Raw genomic sequence first — 15560 nt, forward strand, 5'->3', positions numbered from 1 at the left:
CGTTGTAGCGCAAAAATAATCAAATTTTCGCTCCCCTTTAAAACCCGACGCACTCAATAATCTATCACATTAGGACAAGAAACAATCATTATCATCATCATCCTATTTTTATTATTATTATTTCATTGCAAGTTTGAGAAACGCACTATACAAATCTCGGCGAGAAACGGGGTTGCTGGCCGCGTATCCCTTGGCCTGCAACCCTTGGTTTCCTATCCTCTATAGCAGGGGTTCCCAATCTTTTTCAACATGCGGCGCAGTTACAAGTTTAGTATTTCGCAACGGCGCCCTTGTAAATTTAAAATCACGGTCGAAAAAGAGTGACATGACGATATATTTTTTTACCGATGCGAGCGCTCAAATTTACCCGCGAATATTTGAGGTTTCGGATAATGATAGAACTCACGGCGCCCCTCTTTACTTTCTACGGCGCACCAGGGCGCCGCGGCGCACACTTTGGGAACCCCTGCTCTATAGTAATGTACTATTTCATAACGCACAAAGGCATTTGTTTTTTTTTTGTTACTGGCGTGGAGACTCGCCAGTAGTCGGAGACGTACTAAACGCAATGAAGTGCCGGCAATTTTTACCTCATATTCATGTATATTGATGTCTAAAAATACTAAATATGCCTTTGCACGCACGGGGACTGGGGCCTATTTCTCGAACGCCATTAGACTAATATTATGACATGTGTTGCCGTGGTAACCTATATGATTTGACAGTTCGTGGACTAATAATATTAGTATAATACCATTCGAGAAATGGGCCCCAGGAATACGAATTCCTAAATGAGTCTCGGTTATGCTCGACCAGTTATGCTGCTGATTTTAGAAATTGAAAATTTTCGACTTCGCGACCTCTAAATGAGGTAATAGGAAGCAAATTTTTGGACCATGTAAACAATGGAACGAGAAAAGACTTGTAGAGCGAGAATAAAATAACTTTTTAACTCGCTACTTAATTTTACTCGCTACGCTCGTGAATCTATTATAGAATCTTTCGCTTGCACGGGACTCAAAACAAGCACTCGAAGAAATATCAAACTTTGCTCTCTTGTTGTACAAATAACTATTTTTCATACATTCGTGAACCACCCTAAATTATATAGCTACATAACGTTGGGTGATAACCACCCACTAAGTACGAAATTAACAAAATGGAGATAAAGGTGTTTTGATATTTATTTTGATTTTATAAATCTGTTTGTAATTATGATCAGATGAAACATATTTATTTCATTATTTAGAGTTCTATCGATTACGCTGATGTGTGCTACTCCAATATCGTCCAAACTTCACTTAACGAACTGGACAGACTGCTTAACAACTACATTAGGTTCATATTTTGCCTTAGGAAGTTCGACCACGTATCAGCTTATCGTAAGCAACTCAATTAGCTTCCTATACGTGAGCGTAGATCTTTGAGACTGTTAAGTACACTTTAGTCTTTCCTTTTTGATCCAAATACACCCGAATATCTAAGATCCAAATTTAAATTTGTTACTGCTCGCCCTGGTGGTGTCCTTCGTACCTCCCGTAGCCTTAAGCTTTTCATTCCCCCTCATCGCACCGGTTTCCTGACCAGCTCCTATACTGTTCAGGCGATACGCCTGTGGAACGACCTTCCACTCAATATCAGAAAAGCTCAAAGTTAATTCACTTTCAAGCGCATGTTGCGCAAGCATCTATCAGACAGATGTGAGTAATGTTTCTCAGTAGGTACATGTATAATGTATATATGTAGATATTTATGTAAGTATATTATACAAAATATATGTTTAAGTTTATGATTTAATTATATTATATTAATTAGTAGGTATTTAATTTGTAAATAGTAGGTAGTGATATCTTATTCTCAAGTACAAAGCCTGCACCTAACAAGTCTCTTTTTGACCCAGTGGTTGACTGGTAGAGAATGCCTTAAGGTATTAAGTCCACCATTTGTATTTAATATTTTATGTGCAATAAAGTATAAAAAACAAACTAGAATTATTGTCGATATAATATTAAGGATAAGTTAATAGTAATTGAGCGTAGTCACTTTAAGCTGCCGTAAATTAGGAGTAAGAGTGTTTATAATGAAATATTACCTTTATGATTTGTTGACGACTTACCCCGTAATAGTTAGCCACGGTACGATCACTCTATCTTCGTCCTTAATACATATCATAAAAATCGCTTAAATTGAGAACATGAGTTTGATAGGGCCCGTTTGATTTTGCGCAATTTATTTTCTCAATTTTTCATAAATCTATGTAATATTCTGAAAAAAGATATTATAAAAACATGCAATAAATACGCGGCCTCTTCGAGATGATTTTTATCCCCATTTCTTTATTTATTGAATCTTACGTAAAAGAAAAGCGGAGTCTTTTATGTTCTTTAGATATATAATTAATGAATATTGGACTGCCAAAATTGCAACTCTACATGTTTCAACATACCTACTCATTAGATGGCAGTCAAAAATAAGCGTGTTACTGCAAAGTACCCTAAATTTGAATCTGAAATACAGACCTGTTGGAGAACTAAATGTTGGTTATAAAATAACATTCTAATAAAATAGGTGCATGCAAATTAACAATTGTACCTATTTTATTAATCTGACATTGATTTTTACACCTTTTTATGAAGTATAATTTCTGACAATGAAGCCGGTATTCGAGTCTAACGACAGTTAGAAAGTAAACGAGTAGTAAATAATGTCGAATTTAAATTACAAAAATATTTTACTACGTTTTGATCAGTATAAAACAAGCTTTCGAATCATTAAATTCAAGTGTTGCTCTGTGTCTGAACAACTAAGTCATAAATTGTTCGTATGATATTTATGAGTTTGTCAGTAATTAAAACGTATAAAAATAAGACCTTCTCTACCCAAAAAAAGTATACGTAGTGACTTTTGGTTGTCACGCGACGATATGACAACACCTTGATAGTGTTTTGCTCTAGCTGACGTTACCCGTTTAGGCGCAGGTATAGAATGACTGTTTGATTACCTAGTGCCGCTGTTACCGGTGCCGGCGGAGCCGCCGGTGGAGCCCGCGGAAGGGTTGGCGGAGTTGCCGCCCGGGCCGGCGGCGGGCTCCAGCGGCGGCAGCTTCTCGTTGGCCAGCAGCGCCTCGGCCACGCTGGTGTAGAAGGACCGTGCGACGCCGCTGCCCTCGCCTGGCTCGTCGCGGAAGGTCACCTTCACACGGTTGACGGCTAGCGGCGGCTGCGCGCTGTGCACGCGCCGGTTCTGCCCGGTAAACGCGGTGTTCAATTCCGCAAACGTTTGCTGCAGAAGCTTCGCGCGATCGCGCTCCATCTAAAACAAATAATCATGATATGCATGTCATACAAAACCGACACTTGATACCTAAGTCAAACCGATGGCGATATCGTGATCGTATTGCAATGAATTGTAAATCGGCGGAACATCTCACCTTATGCAAGGTAAGATCTCTTTGTTGCGAGTTTCTTAGTTTCTCCATGTCACGGCGAAACTTGACCTCCTTGACGGGAAAGCCACCGAGCTCGGCGACGACGGAGCCGGGCTCCAGTCCCACGTCCTCGGTGAACACGCGCCCGAACAGGTCCAGCGACAGCCGCCAGCGCCCCAGCAGCAGGTCGTGTGACACAGACGCCCCCAGCGAGGGGCACGCGCGCCTATACACACAAAGCAATCTTTCACTACACCATTCAACGATGCAACACTAACATGTTAACATTCATCAGACTACATATTCAAACTTACGGTTGTTGCGGCGTGCTGATAGGCGGAATTAGCGGCGGCGGAGGCAAGCCGGTGGTCTCCACGGTTACGTGAGCGGAGATCTCCTGCGACTCTAGTGGATCCGCGGCGCTCAGCAACTCGCCCTTTATTGAATAATGAGTTTTAGTTTGCTGTCAATAACTAGATATGATAGTGCACGTTTAAAAAAGCAATAAATTAAAAGTGCAAAATAAGAAAACTTACAAAGCGACACTTCACTGGTAGGGGTAATTTTATTTATCGTAGTAAGTTGATCTCAAAGCCAGAGTTAGAATATTACTTGATACAATCTAATAGAAGGATCGGGTTAAAATTTTGATAAGTAAAGTCCCCCATAAAAGTGGAGTGACTTACAGCACGTACAATGACAGTCTTGATGGGGCTGCGCGACGACGATGCGCGGGGCTCCAGCGCGATGCCGACGCCCGACCCGCTCGGTCCTGCAAACAACACCCCCTATATACCTTACCAGTTTCTAAATAATAAGCCACGGATATTAACGCGACCTTTCCAATGTAATAGTAGAAATTGATTAATAATAGAGGAGGTATAAAGTTTAGGAACAAATTGCGGCTCGAAATTGGTAGTTCAAGAAAATGTCGCAACAAATGAATAAAGACAAAATTGTGTGTGCATTTTAAAAATTTCCTGTAGGTACAACTTATAGTCTTTTTAATATCGATTTGAGCTAGTCAAATAATGAAAGTAGCAAACCTGGTGAAGCCAAAGAGGCCAGTCCCTGTCGATGTGGCGCCTCTATGATTGAGCAGGCGGTGTTGACGAGCGTGTGGAACTCCGAGGGCGGCGCGCTGGGCTCCGGGATCGACCCCAGCCCGCTCGCTAGCGCCGAGTGTGGGTGTCTGAATGAAAACAAAAACCCACTGCTTTACGTCACAATAATCTTTCAAGAACATTTGCTGTATGTGCAAAAATAGAAGGATGTGCCCAACAAGCATAGGAAACTAAGACAAATTAGACTAGTACCTGCTATGATGCTTCTTTCTGGAAATGTGGCGAGCTTCATTTGAATCAGAGTCGGATAAGTACTCTCCATCGGTATCAACGTCCATTTTCCCCATTGTATCCTTAGTACAAGATAAATCCTGGTAAGAAAATACACGTTTGCTATAAATCATTGCAATGAAGCATTTATGTAGTTCTATTGGATAACGAAGAAGAAAGAGGATAATTTTCATGCTTACAGACATCACCGTAACAAGAGTTAGAATTTTCTTGTCATGTAATTGGGTTGTCCCCAGCTGTTACGTACCACCAAGTTGTAACAATTATTAGTAAGATTGCTGAGCAAAAGGAACAAGATAAATATTGCTGCATATCCAATGTTTTGTTATGTAAGTATTACCTAAGTATTTTTTTTATCAAGGTATTGTAATGGACCCAAGAATCACCTCTAGGGCGCACGCATCCATATTTATAAAAAATAAAAACAGCTATTTAGGTCGGGAAATAAATCCTATTATAGTTATTTGTACAACAAGAGAGCAGTTTGATATTTCTACGAGTGCTTATTTTGAGTCCCGTGCAAGCGAAAGATTCTATAATAGATCTAATTTAGAATCTAGAGCGTAGTAAGGGACTCAAAAGCGCACGAGATGTAAATAACTTTGATCTTGTGTAGTCCACAAAATTTTTCACGTCGGCAGTGAGAATATATTTGGAAGGTAAAAATATAACCTGAAAATATTTAATTCGTCTTCATCACTATTTCACTTATATTTTCTGAAGGTATTCTAACAATTAATTTTCATTACCGCATTAAAACAAAAAGAAAGACATTTCAATAAAAATAATACGAAAATAATGAAATAACAAACATCAATTGACAGTTCAGTTGACAACTTTTTATTGCCAAAGAAAACTTTGTAAAATACGGTCCGAACTGCGGATACTACTTTTGTCAACTATAGGAGTGATCATTAAAAGTAAAATTATTTACTTTGCGTAAATTTTTATAAGTTCATTGTTTTGATTGTATAATAAAATATGTAAAATATGGTGTTTTTATTTAATTTTAAACTTTTATTTCATTAATTAATTATTACGAATGAAGACTCGTAGGGTGTTTTGGAACAATGCGGTCCGACATATTTCGTCTATTCTTCTATTATTAACCGTCAATATACCGTTGAATTACGTGTGAGCTTTTTTGTCTCTTTCTTTTAGCTAATGACGTGAAAGGGACAAAGACAATAGAATCCAAATATTTCGAACTGGTATTAGAACCCGCACGTTGAAATGATATTCGAATATAAAGGTCACTTGAATGTTATTTTGTCTCACTCAGTGAGAAAAATGCGATTTTGCTCACTGTTTTTAAGCAGCAAATTACCCTTGTTCAAGTATGTTGCATTTTTTTTCCCATCTGTACCTGTCACTGGGTACAGATGGGATTTTTTTCCCATTAGTTCCCATAAACTAAGATTATGCAGTTTAGTCAAAGGAAAAAAGCGCCAACGCTTAATATTAATATTACATATCAAGGCAAACGTGTTGATAAAGTGCGTGTAACAAAATTTCTAGGCCTTTCAATCGATAGCGATATGTCGTCGAAGACGCATTCCGAAGAAGTATGTAAGAAACTATACCGATTTTCATATGCTCTATTAGCGAAAACTACCGACCGTAGCACCGTACTAACTGCCTATCATGGATTTGTTTCATCAACTCTACGTTATGGTTTAGTGTTCTGGGGAAACTCTACATATCGACAATCTTTATTTAGGGCACAAAAACGATGCGTAAGGGCTATCTGCGGACTAAACCGTCAGCAAAGTATTATGCCTCTTTTCGAATCGCTAAAGTTACTGACATTCCCATGTCTCTATATTTTCGAATGCTGCGTTTTTGTTAAAAGTAATTTAAACTTTTTTTCGTTTATAGAGCAAAAGCGAACTTGCAGCCTTCGCCCAAGAAAGCCAGCGCTATAAGTGAGTAGGACTACGACAGCCTTGATGCAAAAAAGCGTACTAGTGATGGCGCCAAGGATATTTATTAAGTTACCAGAATCATGGCAAACGGCACCAATACAAAAATTGAAGTCCTTATTATTAAATTTTTTACTAGTTAAATGTTATTATAGTGTAACTGATTATTTTAATGATATTGACATATGCCAAATGTAATTAAATGTAAAAAAAAAAATATCTTATTTTTTTATATATCTATATGAATTGACTTATTGAAATATATGTTTGCATATGCCAATCTCATTAGCTCATTGCCCGTGTAAATAAATTATTGAATATGTATATAGTTAGATAATAAGAAGTTATTTCGTACGCCAAAAGGCACATCATAGATGTTCCTTAGAATACTGAGTTACCACCTATTTATGTACCTGTGATGAACGAATAAAGAATAGAATTGAATAAAAAATATTTTAGAGTTCAATACTAATACAGACCGTACAAATATAGAGTGTATTAATAATTATTGTAATGGGTGTTTTTTTAGAGGTATAGAACTTTGAAATGGAATAAAACAAAGATATTCTTTTTAAATTGACATGAAATTAACTTTATTTGAAAGAAAATCTTCTGGCATTATAATTTAAATATGACTTCTGGCATATGACCGCCACGGCTGGCTGGAACGTAGTCTAATCTGGAGGTCCAATTTTCGATTACTTTTTCCAACATTTGTGGCCGTATATCGGCAAGAACGCGGCGAATGTTGTCCTCCAAGTGGTCAATGGTTTCGGGCTTATCGGCGTAGACTAGCGATTTCACATATCCCCACAGAAATAGTCAAGCGGCGTTAAATCGCACGATCTTGGAGGCCAATTCACGGGTCCGAAACGTGAAACTTAGCGATCACCAAACGTTTCCTTCAATAAATTAATTGTGGCCCGAGCTGTGTGGCATGTTGCCCCGTCTTGTTGAACCCACAGCTCCTGCACATCATGATTGTTCAATTGTTGAACGAAAAAGTCAGTAATCATGGCCCTATAGCGGTCACCATTGACTGTAACGTTCTGGCCTGCATCGTTTTTAAAGAAGTACGGACCAATAATTCCACCAGCCCATAAAGCACACCAAACAGTCAGTTTTCTGGATGTAACGGGGTCTCACGCTTACGCGTATACGCTTGAGGATTATCATCACTCCAAATACGGCAGTTTTGTTTGTTGACGTATCCATTCAACTAAAAGTGAGCTTCATCGCTAAACAAAATTCGCTTATGAAAATCGGGATCAACGGCAATCTTGTTTAAGGCCCATTCACCGAATCTACGCCTTGCTAGGTGATCTTGTGGCTTCAATTCTTGCACGAGTTGGATTCATGTTGAAATGCCAAACCAAACTAAATATAAATCACTTGACAGCTAACAAAATGGCCGCCAGTTAAAAAAGTGTTGCCAACTTAAAGTTCTATACCTCTAAAAAAAAAACATCCGGTATATTGCATTAAATAATTCTAAGTTGTAACTTGTAACCTATCCAATATTCATGAGGTTTTATTAGGAAATTTTGATGGTGTTTAACTTTAACCTAATAAATATTAAGACAACCAAATACATCTACCAACATTAATGGTAAGATCACATCCCCAACTCTACCAGACCTGCTAGCATGAGTTACGTTCTCGCGCGCGACTCCATATATATTTTGCGACTTAATGTATGGACTCGCGCACGAGAACGCGACTAATGCTAAACGGTCAGGTGTTATAGTAGCGCCAAAGACGTGTGTAGGCGTAGCGCACTGGTAACCCACTTGGTGGTAACAGCTGGGAATAACCATAAATTTAGAGGCTAAATATTACTGGGAATGTTTTCTTTATGTTACCTGTGGTTCGTCTCGACCCATCGAGTGCGAATGCGTGGGCGGTGCCGAGGCGGGCCGCGTCCCCGGCCACCAGCTGCGTTCTGCTCCTCGCGTGGACAAACCCAAGCGGCGCGGCACGACTGCATAAAACAATACATTTATACATATACGAATTGTACGGAGCTTTTTGCAAAAACCGCTCACAGGTCATACTGCGAAAGACGAATTTCGAAATGTCGTTATCTGCTTGCATATTCTAACGATAAATAGGAATCCGATTTTCGTTTTTCGCGGTAGGTCCTCATACAAAAACATTAAATATTCAGTTACAAAGAAGTAGCGAAATCGATGTGGAGTATTTTCATTCATTTAATTCGGGCGATTAAAATGAGGAAACTTATTGAAATTTTCCTTAACCATAACAACAGAAAAAGAAAATGCCGTTAAGTGTTTTAAGTGGTAGGCGAAGGTTGCTTAGTTTTTTTAGTTCCGCTCGTATATCATATTTGTGCGCAGTAGCCGTAGTGTGCGTGCAGTAGGTTAAGTAGGTAGATCGTTCTTCTGTTAATTGTGACTATACGCAATGGAGTATATGTAGATGTGCACGCACACATATATAGCTAGTATCGGATACAAAATAGAGATAGCGCTTAGAAATTAGTTTCCTTAAAATGCTTCAAGATTGCTCTCTTTTCCTATATACTTAGTTTACTCTTTGACCACGGCAGCATTGTATCGATAAATATAGGGCCTACCGCGATTACGCGCGCCTTTTACTCCATTTCGAATTATCTTTGATGATACTTTAGTAATTATTTCTACTGTAATTCACATATTTACGGCACCTAACTAAATTTTACATCGATCTGGCTGAATGCAGGGACACGTTTGCCTATGAAAAAAAAAAAACAAAATAGCGACTATATATTTGAAATCACTTTACCTAAGCAATGTCAAAGCGTGATAGGGACCATCTTTCACCGCAGGGACTTATAGTATCACTGTTTACAATTTTCTTTTGTATTCGTTTACGTTGTATAGAAATAGAAGTTGCTTGTCGTAAGTACATCTTCACAGAAATGGTTTACAATCTTTGATCTGAGTGATAAATAAGTAACCTTCTAGCGGGTTGTTGACGCCGGGTGGCGCGTCGCCGGAGGCGGGCACGGTGACGGGCTGCCGGGGCATTCCAAACAGCTCCTCGCGGCGAGCGTTGGGCTGCAGCAGCTGCGGCTGGTCGGCCAGCGGGAGCGCCTCTTGCATCGTCACTGCAAATATAAATGGTGTTAAGTATTCTCCTCTATACAAATTAAAAAACTACCAATTGTATTGAAGCCATTTTTGATCGAGCTTAGACTGATAGGTTAAATGTCCAGCCTGCTAATAGCTTACTATTGAAAGGGTCCGGTGGCGGGCAGCCGAGACACAGCGTAGAGTCCGACCGCTGGAAGAAGTTGTGTGAACGCCCGCGAGCGCCCTCGCCCTCGCTGTCGGACTCGGCGGCTGCGGCGCCTCCCACAACCATTTCTTCGTCACCTTCTTCGTTTTCGTTTTCGTCCTGTGTAGTGATAAGTCTTGTTTCAAAACATGAGATACTTGATAGCGGACAATCAAATTACTTGGGTTTGATACTTGGGATGCCAATCTCCAAGGCCAAAATGAAACAAACGAAGACAAAACAAACCAGACTCCTTTGCTATATATATTTATTTATATTTATCTATTCCTTAAATTAACACTTACAGTCAAGCTACACATGTTAAAAGGAGTGACATTATATACGTATTGATACTAACAATTTACTTACTGCTAACTATACATTAATTGAGCTTGTCGTCGTTATTGACTCTAGGTATCGGCTACTAACTGCCAAAAAACTAGCTTCAGTGCATTGGAATATATCTAGTTTGCTGTCGCTGTCCAATATATCATTGAAGAGAGACAATGCGCGGTGCAGCGGTGAGTGAGATAATGCCCGGGTCCGCGCCACCGGGACTGCGAACAGCGCGCGGCGACGAGGGCGCAGTTGAATACTGCTGTGGACAGGTACTCAAAGCGGAACCAATGCTAGCAACTGAGGGTTATGTATTTGGCCACGAATCAGGAGATAAAAATATTTTACTAGTGCCACATTTCTTCTGGTCTCAAGAGTGGTGTAGTTAACCATTCCGAGAATATACAGACTAGGGTACATGTGAGGATAGTAACCATAAAGTTTATTGTATAGATGACGAACAAATACTTCTCGACAGTCCTTTACTATAAACTGAGATATCCCATCAGGACCTTGAGTTTGCTTAGAGAGCAAGCGTGCTATTGCTTTGCGAACATCATCCTCACTAATGTTATCAAGTTAAGTAAGTTACATGGCGATGGGTTTCTTGGACACCACGTGCAGTTGCGTACGCTTGTGCGACAGATGCATCTAGGTTTGGAGGGGTTTGTAATAGTACATTACTATAGAGGCCGGGAAACGTAGGGTTGCAGGCCAAGTAGATATATACGGCTGAGCGTAGCGAATCGGGATAGAGATACGCAGCCGGCAACCCCGTTTCTCGCCGAGATATGTTTAGTGCTTTTCTCAAACTTGCAATTAAAGCAAAAAAAAATAGTCAATTTGTTTTGTGGCGACCTACTCGGCTCGCCACTCTACTAGCTGTGTATAACCTTACGCGCGTAGGTCCGCGCGTCAGCGCGATGCGCCACCGCCGTTGCTAAGCAACGAATATGCACAACAAATCACCGTACAAAGCTAACTGAAGCTAGTTGATGGTTGGATGCAAAGACGTTGTGTCACAATTTGACGTTAAAAAACAAAAGAAGGTTGCTTTACAGTCCTAGGTGTGTAAGGCAGTATGAAATTCCTTTACATATCATCTTCACTCATCGCACCTGATATGTAGTATTTCCGGACCTAATTTGACGTAAGTCATGTCATCATTTCATAGCAAGTTTGAGAAAATAAATATTTTTGAAAAAGTCGGCAAACGAATCGGCAACTTCTTTTGGGGACAAGTTTGCAAAAGTTGCTGGTTGGTTAGACATCCTGTTTCGTTTGAAGAATGTCCAGAATGAGGATGGGTTCTTTGCTATATTTGATTGGAGAGCCTCAAGGAACGATATGAATGCGTGTGTGCCTGACTGACTGGCTGATTCATCAACGCAGAGCCGAAACTACAAAAGATAGAAAGTTGAAATGTACACACTATAATTGCATTTATAAAGTGTACAAGAAGCGATTTTGAAAACTCAACCCCTAAAGAGGGTTAAAAAAGGGCAATAGCGTTCACATTTTAAGTTAAGAACTTAAAACTTCGTGAAAATGTATTAAATTAATATATAAGAAAAGTATTTCAGCGTTTCTGGAAATTCATCTCCTAAAGGGGTGAAAAAGGGGATGAAAAATTGTATGGGGATCAAGTTGTATATTAAGTTAGGAACCTGAAACTTCGCAATAAGACATTTTCATAAAATACGAGAAGCGTAATTTCTGCGTTTTTGATAATTCATCCCCAAGGGTTAAAAACGGGTTGAACCTTTGCAACGGGAACTATTTGAGTAGGGATTTGAAATTAGTAGGAAAAGAAAATATTAGAAAGTACGAAAAATAATTTTATTGCTAAGAAAGTTAGAAAGGTGTTAAGTGTGTTTAGGGAAATAAATCCACGCGGACGAAGTTGCAGACAACAGCTGGTATATATTTTTAAAACCGAGCCTAAAATTATAAGAAAATATTAATGAACTATATTATAGCAATCTCTCAACCCATATCAAAAACGCGAGTGATGTTGGACTCACCGAAGACCATAGATGATGGTGGTGATGCGGCTGCGGCTGTGCGGCTCGCATGTAGTAGACGAGCGCGTCGAGAACGTACGCCACGTGCTTGAGCGCGGCCACGTCCAGCACAGGCAACTGCTCCGCGTGTTCGGCGCTGTGCGCGCGCAGCAGCGACAGGCAGTACGCCAGAAACTCGCGCCGGGCACTGCCCGCCTCCACGCCTGCACGCCACGCCAATACACACTTAGCATGATACATTCTTTACTACGAATTTATTTATAAATAGATGATTATTTTCTAAGTGCATAGAATCAAATAGTATCACCAAAATCGTACCTTGTTCACGGTCTCTTGTTCTAGGACCTTCCGAGAACCCTATAATGCGGGTCGCAGGGGAAGTAAAGGATGTGGCGCGCCGAACGGCAGGTGCGTTAGGCCGCCCGCTTTCCACTGTGGTTGTGCTTACGTTGTTTGATGTCAGTGAAGCACCGAATCTAAAAAGAGTTCTTATATTGTTTACATCAATTTCATTTTTAGTTATAAATACTGCACAAAATAAAGCAAATGGATGAATTACCTCAGTTGTGCCTCGGTAGCGTCCATTACAGTCACTAACCAATCCCATGTTGGTTTAAGTTGCCTCTCGAGATAGCATTGCAAGCGTAACGCTTCGCGATACGAGAGTGGCAACATGCGAGGTATAGGCAATGAGACGCGCTCGTATTCCCATAGCAAGTCGGCTATTTGCCGAATGACGATGCCTGTAGAACCAACAACAAATCATTCTTTTAAATAATATCGTAACATATGCAATATAACCAAACGTAAGGCAAACAAATGTACCACACAATTGCTAGATCATAAATAATAGAAAAAAAAATCTATTTATTTCAGTGTTGTTGTTGAGATACAGTCCGAACTCAGTTACAATTTCTATATTTGGAGATTATCTTAACTAAGTTTAGCCTGAGCTATATAATATACTTATTAATGAGTTTTGTTTACAGTTAGTGCTTACATATTATGTTAATACTAGTTGTAACAAAATTAATTCATTTGAATCAGTGCTTTCTTAAGTGTACTCCTTATTTTATCAGGATGTTTTTCTAGTTTTTACTATTTGTATGGGGTAAGCTGTGTTATGAAACCCAGTAATTTTTATTGTTGGTTAATAAAACACAATTTAATCATTTTGTATAACCTCCTGTATTATTCGTTTCCCATCTTATCATTATTATTATTATTATCAATGACAATAACCATTCAAACAGAAATGTCTGACACAGCGTCATTTGAAATGTAAAGGGTTCTGGCGAACACGACACTTGATTTTATTAAATTTCTTCAAGTTTTTGTATCTTTTAAAACAAATTGCTTTACCCAGCCTCCAAAAGAAAAAAAATATATTTGAGATCGGACGAACCACACAAATTAAATTTCAAAAACAGCCGCAAAGGTAATACAAACCAAGCCATTACACTATACGCCTTTTAGACGTTAGCCAGTTTAAAGCTTTGCTTCAGGATCAGATACATACTATATATACAAAATGAGTCTTAGGGTCGCTGCCAGTAGCTAAATGAAACAGACCAGACTAGAGTCTGTGCGGAAAAAGAAGAGTCGTGGAATGTAAATAGGGCCCAATATATTCCACCACTCTTCTCTTTCCGAACAGAGTCTACAAAGGAGCCACAGGCCGATCGTCCATGTCAAGCCGTGCATAACGGGCCTAATGTTACAAATACTCATTAAGATAAATATAAATAAGACGTACCGAAAGCCCTGGCGAGGTAGGAAGCGGTGGTAGAGGTAGAGTGCGGGTCGTGCGCACCGGCGGCGGCGGCGGCGGCGGAGCGGCGCAGCGACGCGGGGTCGATGAACACCAGCGACGAGCCGCCCGCCAGCCGCACGCCGCCCGCGCTGCTGCTCGTCCCGCGCGTGCTCTCGCGGGAACTACTTACATAACATTATAATTCAATTATTGCTCATTTTACTTATACTCGTCTTAACTCTGTAGATACATTAGCAATGAATAAATTATGCAGTGTTAATAGCAACCTTTCTAGTAGAAACAAATATTTCCTGAATAATAAAGATGTTAATCCCACAACAAAATTAAATGCGAAATATGTACATATACATATGTCATGAAAGTAAATGTTAGATTAATACTTTATAATATATTTATTTAATCAACAATTTAATTTGATCCTGGCAGTGTGGGAACGGCACCATTCGACGATTTTACCCGGCTGAACCCAGGCATTTATATACAAAATCTTATACCAACTATATAAGATTCAAAACTGACATCATAATAATATGATGTCAGTGGGCACTGAGGAGTTAAACATTATTTTGCGTTCAAAAGCGCCATTTGCGGTCGACGATGAGATGCAAGCTACAGTACCGTATGGCCCACTGCATGGAGTGCGGCGCGAGGTTGGGGCGAGAGGGCGGCGCCGCGCGGCGTTCAAGTGCCTCTCCGTCGTGCAGCGGCGGCTCGGCCTCCGCGTCCTGCTCGTCCGTCTCGCCCGCCTCGCTGTCCTCGTCCTCGGGCTGCGTCGAGTCGCCGCTCTCGTCTTCTGGGTATAGAAGAAGAGAAGCTATTCCTGACAAACAAAATGTTCTATTCTGAGAGGACTCGGTCCGTATACAAGTGAAACCGCTCTCCAGGTTCATGTTATCGGGTAACCCGTTGCGTGCGGTGGTCCTACCACCGTCTCACCATTCGGAAAAAGTTAACCTAGTAAAGGATTTAGTTACGCATCATAATTATTAAATTGGTTTTTCACAGGCCAACCAATTGTCTTAATATCTTGTTGCCAAAAGATTACGTCTTCTGGCGTCAGTTTTTAAATGATGATTTTATAGGGTTTATTTAGTGCAAATTAACTTTTCTCAAACTTGTAAGAAATGTTGACATGACTTACATCAAATTAGGTCCGGAAATAGTACATATCAGGTGCGATGAGTGATGATGATATGTAAAGGAATTTCATACAGCCTCACACACCTAGGCCCGTAAGGCAACCTTCTTTTGTTTTTTAACGTCAAATAATGGCACGTCTTGGCATTCAACTATAAAAACCTATAAGCAAAATTCTGCCAGTATGCTTTTTTTTAATTTTTTTGTCTTTTTTGTGTTTTTTTTTTCTTTTTGGTGTTTTAAATATCACTTCGGGGATTCAAAGGGGAACAAAAATTTCATTATTTCTGCGCTACGACGCACGGT

General features: G+C 39.9%; 1 protein-coding gene across 15 annotated transcripts in view; it reads right to left on the reverse strand.

Annotated features, from left to right (window-relative positions):
* Nucleotides 1-15560, reverse strand: part of LOC133520466 (E3 ubiquitin-protein ligase hyd) — a 66075-nt gene that overhangs the window by 14697 nt on the left and 35818 nt on the right. For 5 of the 15 annotated variants that reach the window (XM_061854950.1, XM_061855008.1, XM_061854942.1 and 2 more), the window contains exons 29-42: nucleotides 14736-14937; nucleotides 14100-14281; nucleotides 12903-13086; nucleotides 12662-12819; nucleotides 12344-12546; nucleotides 9938-10103; nucleotides 9664-9813; nucleotides 8567-8685; nucleotides 4744-4862; nucleotides 4474-4640; nucleotides 4114-4199; nucleotides 3742-3863; nucleotides 3431-3653; nucleotides 3002-3312 (exon numbers count right to left, since the gene is read on the reverse strand). In XM_061854950.1, the coding sequence (XP_061710934.1) occupies nucleotides 3002-3312; nucleotides 3431-3653; nucleotides 3742-3863; nucleotides 4114-4199; nucleotides 4474-4640; nucleotides 4744-4862; nucleotides 8567-8685; nucleotides 9664-9813; nucleotides 9938-10103; nucleotides 12344-12546; nucleotides 12662-12819; nucleotides 12903-13086; nucleotides 14100-14281; nucleotides 14736-14937 (2392 nt within the window). The remainder of the gene's footprint in view (nucleotides 1-3001; nucleotides 3313-3430; nucleotides 3654-3741; nucleotides 3864-4113; nucleotides 4200-4473; nucleotides 4641-4743; nucleotides 4863-8566; nucleotides 8686-9663; nucleotides 9814-9937; nucleotides 10104-12343; nucleotides 12547-12661; nucleotides 12820-12902; nucleotides 13087-14099; nucleotides 14282-14735; nucleotides 14938-15560) is intronic. The other 10 variants (XM_061854969.1, XM_061855017.1, XM_061855000.1 and 7 more) reach the window with 6 other exon arrangements.

This window comes from Cydia pomonella, chromosome 1, assembly GCF_033807575.1.
Source record: "Cydia pomonella isolate Wapato2018A chromosome 1, ilCydPomo1, whole genome shotgun sequence".
NCBI classification, from domain to species: Eukaryota; Metazoa; Arthropoda; class Insecta; order Lepidoptera; family Tortricidae; genus Cydia; species Cydia pomonella.